Source organism: Microtus pennsylvanicus, chromosome 8 (genome assembly GCF_037038515.1).
Source record: "Microtus pennsylvanicus isolate mMicPen1 chromosome 8, mMicPen1.hap1, whole genome shotgun sequence".
NCBI lineage: Eukaryota > Metazoa > Chordata > Mammalia > Rodentia > Cricetidae > Microtus > Microtus pennsylvanicus.
Genome location: NC_134586.1, coordinates 14343528 through 14352653, shown reverse-complemented (window position 1 = coordinate 14352653; position 9126 = coordinate 14343528). Strand labels below are relative to the sequence as shown.

The following is a 9126-nucleotide window of genomic DNA, read 5'->3' as shown; positions in this document are numbered from 1 at the left end:
TGTGGCCTACACTGTGGGAGTGAAGAACTGGAACGAATAGCAAGAGCTCTCTAGGAATAAATGGCTCCCTTGCTGAGGTCTCGCATCTATCCACTTTTTAGCTCCGTTTTCTTCTTATATTAAGTATTATCATAATCAATTAATGTTTCTCAAATGAGTATTGAGGAAGAATACCTGGCATAGAGTTATTTGTTCAGGGTACTGAAGGACAGAATCCATGAGAAAAGATGGGTTTCTTTCCTGGCACCGGTCTCCCCAAGTAGAGAATCAGGTCACCCTACTGCTGACCTCTCATGTGGCACCATGGGAGGCAGATGGCAAGGGAAGTGACTTTGAACTGCACCTTTTTATTTGAGAATGATAATTTGGGAAGGAATCTCGTCTGAATGGGCAGGGCTGAGAGCAGGAAAGGTCAGAAGGAAGATGGTAGTTAGGTGGAGAAGTGTCAGACTCTACGAGACACTAGATCTTCCTGGGGGGGAACATTCTGCCCCCTTTCTGCTTCTCACTTCTGACCCCTTGACAGTGGACAGGGGGACGTGTTAAGTGTCCTCCTCTGTGAAGGCAGTGTTCATGTCAGAGGGCCACGGGTGAGATTTCTTTTTGTTTCCGTTGCCTCTGTGGCTTCTGGGAAGGGTTACACAGAGGAACCCAAGGCCCAGGGACCTAGAGTCCCACAATTTCCTTTCTCCTGCTCTTATGTGATTGAATGGCCTGCATTACCTGACAGCTGGAGAGGAAATGGAGAAATTGTTCCCTGCCACTAAAACACTACGGGAAAATGACCAGAGAATGAAACAACTTAATGAGAAATCCATTCCCTTTCACAGCTCCATTTGAGTCAAGGTTGGTTATATACGGAGCACAGTCCTCAATCCACAAAGGTCATGCGAGTTCACCACTCGTGTGTGAGTCCCTCAGCTGCATTAGCCAAGCCAGGAGACTCCTACCCTTTAAAACAATCCCCTCTGTGATCTGAGGTTCATATGCCCAACTATTTCCCCAATACCTCACTTTGAACTGGAAATGAAGATCTCAAAACCCAATTGTCTTCCTGATACCTCACTCTGAACTGGAAATAAGGATTCCTAACCTAGCCTGGAGTCTTGCCCCAGTTAGGCAAATTTCTGGAATATAATTTTCTTATAAGTCAAGACTTGGGTTCTGTTAGCTTCTTTTAAATGTTATTTGTGTCAGTGACACGCACATTCCCATACACACCCCTGTGATCCTCTTGTTTCATTCTTCCAGCGTTGGTATTATAGGCATGTGCCACCACACCCAACCTTTAGGCTCTTCAATTTCCCATACCTCACACGTGGTTAATATCTAAGAACAGTAAGACCACGGGCAATTTGCCTTCAAGTGTCAGACTAAGATATGTTACACCTTCCTATTTAAGGATCAAGTGATTAATGCAGTCTATACAGAATCAATTGATGGTGATGTAAAAAGATAATGGGGAAATTTCAAATTTTCTGTGTTGCAAGATCCACCTTTTTTAAACTGTGAATCGAACATCTGAGTCTCAGATGGAAGGAAACAGCACTACCTGTCTTAGAAACGCTCAGCTTTCCCTCACACAGATTCCTGGGGACGAGCATATGATGTGGCTTCATGCTTTAGCCACATAAGTCTGCAATGAGCACTCTCTTGGGTCTCTCTGCTTGGCACAGAACAAGGCTTAACCGTCCTCAACAAGCTCTAGGTTTCCACGTCAAAACACTTACTCTGCTGATGGAGAAGACCATGCCAGGCTTGCCAGAACAGACACCCATGAAACAATGCCGGAACTGCCAATAGAACAGATGTTCACAGATGAAGGTGATGAGGCTGAGAGCCATGGCGGCCCCCAACATATAGAAGACGCCTGCCATGTTGTCGATGTCCAGCTGGCTGCTCATAACCTCGTTCTTTTCGTTGTGGCAAATGCCAGTGAGCCAGAGAGCTTCCAGTTCTTCCATCTCCCCTGGAAAGAGGGCACAGAAGGAAACAGATAAAGCGGGGGGGGGGGGGGGGAGAAAAGGGGAGAGAAAACAGGAAGAGAGTTGAAGGGGGTCAAAACATGACAGAAAGAGATGCAAACAAGAGAGAAAATGAATACTTTTTATTAATATCATTACATCTCAACTCATCAGTATACCCCTTGTATTCAGTGAAATTGTAACGAATGAACCATAGATGATACAAGGCCATGGAAATTCCCTGTGGCTCTCCTTTATCCCGTGAAAACTGGCATCTCAGTGTTCGGTGTTCCCCACAATACGATATGCAAAGAACAAGGGTTCAAATTAGAAACAACAGTTTGTGGGCAAAGTGGTCAATATGGAGAGAGAGGAAAAAAAGAGAGAGAGAGAGAGAAGAGAGAGAACCTGAGAGTGGGAATGGATTTTTAATGTATGTTGTACATAAAAGCATTCCAGATTGCAGGACTAGCATAATCAAAGGGGAAGAGGTGGGAAACAGGGGCTTAGGGAGAGGCAAAAATAACAAACAAACAAATAAATAAATAAACAATTCAAACAGAATGATGCTCAGCAAGAAAGCTTAATAAAAATCTAATGCATGCATTCTGAGGTTAAATACTCAGTCCTTTATTTTATAAACAGTGGGGATAGCATAATCAAATGGGCAAAAGATGGGATTTATACAGAGCAGATTAGATTGGGGAAGGAGAGGTTGAAAGAGATTGGAGAGAGATTGAATTGCTATGGTCTCTCAGAATTACAGATCTCTTGAAGGAGCCAGCTCCTACAAAGCCAGCTAGGGTTCCTGGATTGGGGGTCGTCAAGACTGAGGAAATGTCAGATGAAAGGAACAGAGACAGAAAATACAGGATAGAATCAGGAGGTCTGTTTGAGCATGCTGAAAGAGCCAGATAGCCCAGAGTTTATTTCAGAACTTGCGTATATACAAAAGCAGAACAAAGCACAGCACAGATGGTCAGTCAGTGTCTAACAAGATCATTTCTGTCCTTGAGTGAGCAACCTCCTAACTAACTGGCGTTTGCTGCTTGGGAGCAGCCTTACTTTCTATCTTGATGTTTCCAAGGTTTGTCATCAGTAGTAGACTGTCTTCTAGATAGAGTGTTCTTTTCTCACAGGCTAAATCAGAATTCTCTCACAGCTCTCAAGGTTACTGGATAATGCAGAGCAGGCAAGCTTGAACCCAAATGACATATAAGTCAGAATGGACTTCAGATGGAAACTGAATCACATGGGCTCCCACAATCTCTTATAGAGAAAAATATGAAAAGCAAAAGAGGAGTCATGTAGACGTTAGTCAGTAGAAACTCTTAGACAAAAAAGAAGATGAAATAAAGCGTATACCCTAGAATGTCACTAATTTCACACAAATGAAATTCTAGAAGTCTCATGAAGGATACTGGTCAGAGGATTCTGGTTTGGATGAAAGTCTGAACTTTGCATGGCCCAGTGAAAGCTGAAGACCTCTCTACTGATGTACTTGGTTATAGACTAAGGAGCTATTTGGCTATGACTAGTGGTTCCACCAACATGGTTTGCCAACTCCCCAGTTACAAACCCCTGCTCTTCCTGATGGGAACTACTCACTTTTATTCCCTTCTTTGAATAAACAATGCTTTTCCTAACTACTGCAGCAGCCAGATCCAGCTGTAATCTGGAAGCCCACCTCTGGATTTGCCTCTGATGTCTTCCCTGACAAACAACGGTCCTACAGTCATAATTGATAAACCCACATGGCTGATGAGCTGGAGAACCATGCAGAGGGAGACTCATCTGCATCTGGATTAGTTTGTGTGTGAGGACTGATGGGAAGAGTTGATGCTTTGCATAAGAAAGGGAAGAGAAATTCAAAAGATAGTAGCTTAATGAAGCAAACTTTCTCAGTGTTTAGTCCACCCCTGGAAAGACACAGTAAAGTACTGTCTGGTAACTACATCTCCCTCCACCTTTTCAGCCATGACCATCAAGGCAGGGCAGAGTGGAGGATGAGGAAAAAGCCACATACTCATTTCTCTGGGAACATATAGAATACCACCCTACAGTTTTGGGCTACAGTTTTGTTAAGAGTAGAAACATGGAGTTCTATCTGAGGCATCTAACTGTAGCCTACTGCATCCCTGAAGGCTTCCTTATACCACACAATCTTCAAATGTACCCTGTCACCAGCTACTTTAATCCCTTTCTTCATCTTTTACCTAGTGCAAGTATGTTCCCTTGTGATTTATATATTGAACTTACAAGTTACCAGTTGCTAAATATATATCTTGGTATGGGAAAATAGTCTATAGTCTGTCAATTATACTTTAAATAAATGCTGATTGGCCAGTAGCCAGGCAGGAAGTAGAGGCAGGACAACCAGACAGGAAGTAGAGGCAGGTCAAAAAGAACAGGAGAATCCTGGGAAGAGGAAAGTTTGGTCTGGAGTCCTGACCCAGTCTCAAAAGGAAGCAAGATGTGACTGCCTTGCTGAATAAGGTACCGAGCCACGTGGCAAATATAGACAAGAATAATAGGCTAATATAAGTTATACAAGTTAATAAGAAGTCTGAGCTACTAGGCCAATCACTTTATAGCTAATGTAGACTTCTGTGTGCTTCTTTGGGACTTAATGACTGTGGGAACTGGGCAGGACAGAAAACCTCAGTCAACAAATGGACACATGGACAACTACATCCACATAAAGTCTGATAGAGCTTGGGAAGTAAATCTGGACAAAGAAGAATAGAGTTAAGCATGGCTTATTGATAGCAACATTTTCTCAGATGGGTTCTGCTTGCTAGAGGCAAGAGTGCTCATTTAAGAGAGGCTTCCTGACTCAGCTTTAGCTGAAAAGCTTTGCAGCTCTTTTAAGAGGTCCTGCCATGAAACACTTAAGTGGCGTTGATGAAAAGCTGACCATGTGCTTTTTGGTTTTCAGCCATAAAAGGAGAAAAGCCACATTGTTTTAAAATACTGGATTTCTGGACTGTCCTGCTAGTACAAACTCTGACTCTTTCAGGCAGGATGTCTGGCTAAAGAGCATTTAAATATTGTTTGTGGACACACTGTCGCACCTTGCTTGGTGGCAGGGACACTGAAATGCCAAAGAGTTGTAGCAATAAACATGGCTATAGCCTGTACCTCTGCCATGAGGCTAGAATCTCAGAAAGCTAAAGAATGGGCTGGATCTAGCCATCAAAGCCACGGCTTTAATCCTCTCCATATTGCTTAGCAAATTAAAGACTCATGTGGTCAGAAAAAGAGACAGAGATAGTAAAGAGAGATTCAAAGATGGAGAAAACCTCTAAATGTTTTACAGCGTGTTAAAAATATATGCAGACTTGGGAAAGAAAAGAAAAAGGTTAAGGTCCTTAAAATAAGAAATAAACAGAGTAGTTGGGTATGGTGGCATATACCTTTAATCCCAGGATTTGGGAGGCAGAGGCAGGTAGATCTCTGTGAGTTCAAGGATAGCTTGGTCTACAGAGTGAGTTCCAGGACAAAGATACATAGAGAAACCCTGTCTCAAAAAGTCAAAAATTAAAAATAAAAGAAATAGAGTTTAAAATAAAGCCATGTAAAGATAGAAAACACACAGAGAGTCTGGATACTGTATGTTATTATTTTCTCTTTGAATTGTTTGAATGCTGAGGAAGGAGCAACAGCTGTTAAAAGACATTTAAATATAAATGCTACTGGATTAATAAAACATAAATATTTTGTAAATGCCTTGACTTCAAAATTGAATAAAGGATATGTTACTTTGGAGAAGAGGTTTTGCTTTTGTTTTCACACAAAATGAGAGGCTATGGATTCATTCTGAATTAAGAAAAATCAGGTTTGATCAAGGAAGACCACCTGGGAAATCTCAGATAGAAGTGGATGGCCCAGATATCTGAGTTCTACATCCAGAACAGATTCAAGACTGCTGCCTAAGATGATCAAGCCTCACAGCATACTCCAGTCAGGACTTGATCATAATTCTAAATTTTCTTTAGGTCCCCATAAGATTATCAGCACCCCTAACCAGTAGAAAGTAGCCTGGAAAACTATGAAATGGACTATGGAAAATGGTCAGGAGAAAAGCTAAACAAAGGATATTAGACTCAGAGTTCTTGTTTTTTTTTTAAAGAGGGCGGAGTGTTGTGGAACAATGGTCTACATTCTGTCAATTATATTTTAAATAAACACTGATTGGCCAGTAGCCAGGCAGGAAGTATAGGTGGGACAACCAGACAGGAAGTAGAGGTGGGTCAACAAGAACAAGAGAATTCTGGGAAGAGGAAAGCTTGGTCTGCAGTCCTGACCCAGTCACAGAAGAAGCAAGATGTAACTGCCTCGCTGAATAAGGTACCGAGCCATGTGACTAACATAAACAAGAATAATAGGCTAATATAAGTTATACGAGTTAATAAGAAGTCTGAGCTACTAGTCCAATCAGTTTATAACTAATGTAGACTTCTGTGTGCTTCTTTGGGACTCAGCGACTGTGGGAACTGGGCAGGACAGAAAACCTCAGTCAACAATAACTACTGGTAGCTATGGATGTAGATGTTTTGGAAATAGGGTCATTGAAGATGTAATTTATCATAGTGAGGTCACACTGGGACACAGTGGGCCCCTAATCTCATATGATTGGCCTTAAGAAAAGGACAAATTCAGAGAGAGATGAACATCAAACAGAAACACATACCCAGGAAGAATGAAAGTAGAGACCTAAGTGGTGCCTTCACAGGTCAAAGAAGACCAAGCAGAACCACAAGCCATCAAAAGACATGTGACAAGTGTGGTGGTATTTTGTTTGTGCTGTAACAAATAAAGCTTTCCTGAAGATTGGAATGCAGAGATAGCCACACTAACGAGCCATAGAGGACAGGCAGTGGTGGTACACACCTTTAATCCCAGCACTGAGGAGTCAGACACAGATGGATCTCTGTGAGTTCAATACCACCCTGGGCAGAGAGAGGACTATAAGGCGGGAGGAGACAGGAGCTCAGCACATTTAATCGGTAGGTTCTTGGAGACAGGATCTTGCCCCCTTCAGTCTGAGGACTCAGTAAAGGTAAAAAAAAAAAAATCTCTCTAGTGGCTGGCTCCTTCACTTCTCTGATCTTTCAGCATTTGTCCTGATATCTGACTCTGGGTTTTTATTTTTGAGAGCAGTTAGGATTTATGCTATAGAGAAGCATGAGGATTCTCCTTTACCACTTTCAAGTGAAGCTAGCTATAGTGCCCAGAATTTCAACACGATGAACCCTACTGTTTATGCTACTCCATCCATGTCATTGGTTATGGCGGTCCTAGCAGGTCTAAAAAGGGCTCTTATCATATCCTGTGACAAGCTGTTTTGGATACCCCGAGAAGAAAGGTTGCTATTTCAAAATGGCCGTGGGTTGAGGCCAAGTGAACATTTCCCCTCTCTTTAACTCACCGTCTCCAAACAGCTGCAGAATAGCAAGGTCCACCTGGCGCTTCCACCCGGAATCTTTCTGGATAGCAATGCCATAGCCAGTGGATGCAAAGACCTTGCCGCTGCCAATGGTCACCAGCTTGCAGCCTTCATCTCTTCCGGCCATGTAGTTGAGCACTGCTGCATCGTAGATGAAAGCATCAAGCTTCCTGCATGGAAAAGAAAGGAACCAACAAATACCAAGGAGGAAATTACACAACAGAACTACCTATTGGGCCATTAGTATGAATGGTGCAGTTCCAGAAGCTACGTGGAAGCCTGGATCCCAGTTAGGCTCATGTTGGCCTATTGTCAGAGCCTAAAGCCTGTGTCCCAGGCTGTTGCTCTTGATGGGACTTCAGGTTCAAAAGAGTCATTTATTTTTCCCCTCCCACTAGGAATGATAAGAATATAAGTTGGGCCCGAGGCCAACTCATAAGCTGTGTCTGAAAAGGAGAAGGAGTAAAAAGCAATCAATAAAAATAATAACAGAAATAATGGAAAGTAAGCACCACAATGATAACAAATAGCATGGGTAAGATTTATATAACGTTTTTCATTTCTCAGTTCATTACAGTCCAGAGTGGGGGAAAGTGTAGGTGGACATGCTTCAGGAGATGCATGGCTATTTTGGTGGTCAGAAAGGTTTCACTATTGTCTTGTCTTATAAGACTTTGCTTTGAGGGGCCCTAGTGGTGAATGACAGCCCAAGCTTGTGGGGAAGTGAATGGAAAACACTGCAGGAGAAGATGACATACAGAATCAGCAAGATCATTCAAATTCCTAAACCTACAGGAACATGGTGTGAGACATGGAGCTTTGCGAAGACGGGTTACATAGAGAAAAGATCCTGGCTAAGAGCAGGAAGGCATGCAGATTGTTTCAAACCAACATGTCCGTACATTAAAGGCAGAGGAAGCAGCTCGGATGAAGCCATGCAAGTGACAGGCCCAAAACGAAGCAGAACATGCAGCCCCCGGCCCAGCCAGCCCCAGCCAAACATTTATAAGTTGGAGATCTTTGTGCTTCTTTAAGAAAAAAAAAAAGCAAGTCCTTTCTGACCTGAAAAGTCACAGGACATTTTATAAAATGCATCTTATTAAAAAATATTGATTGGTGGCTTGCCAAACATCTGGTGTAACTGGGAGCTATGGGTGTCCCACGGTTTGAACTACCGGGAGTTCCCCTACCCTGGCTTCAGACCTCATCTTCTGAAGTCTCTTGTGACTTTGTTTAGAGCAGCAAGATTGCATCTTACAGTATTTTAAGCATCCACACATCTAGATGGTGCTTGAAGACCTTGTGGTGCAAGGGTGACCGAACAAGGTCCACGGGCTGGTAGCCATCACAGAACGAAGGGAAACAGCGGTGTGACCTATTAGCCTCCAAATCTCAACATTTCCAATGCCCAGTGTTGATGGCTTTCAAACAAAAGGACAAGTGTGCCCGGTGAGCTCCGTGACAGTCCATCTACAGTTTGTGAGCAGCGGAGGCACAGAGACGGGCAATGAGGAAGGATAACCAAAGCTGGGATTGGAGCTCAGCCAACACACTCTTAGCTGTTGTCATCTAAAAACTTTTGCATGCTTCTTCTTTTATTTCTCCCTTGTCTGTGGATCCCAGAATAGGCTTTTCCATCCCATGTGTAACATACATGAGCTCTCTCCTTGATTCTTCCCTCTACACGTCCATGGGTTTCATTTCTACTCCGTG

At 42.9% G+C, this 9126-nt stretch overlaps 1 protein-coding gene across 3 annotated transcripts in view; it reads right to left on the bottom strand.

Moving 5' to 3' along the window:
- Grin2b (glutamate ionotropic receptor NMDA type subunit 2B) overlaps positions 1-9126 on the bottom strand; it is a 457560-nt gene that overhangs the window by 20971 nt on the left and 427463 nt on the right. For all 3 annotated transcript variants that reach the window (XM_075982484.1, XM_075982485.1, XM_075982486.1), the window contains exons 12-13: positions 7396-7583; positions 1731-1969 (exon numbers count right to left, since the gene is read on the bottom strand). In XM_075982484.1, the coding sequence (XP_075838599.1) occupies positions 1731-1969; positions 7396-7583 (427 nt within the window). The remainder of the gene's footprint in view (positions 1-1730; positions 1970-7395; positions 7584-9126) is intronic.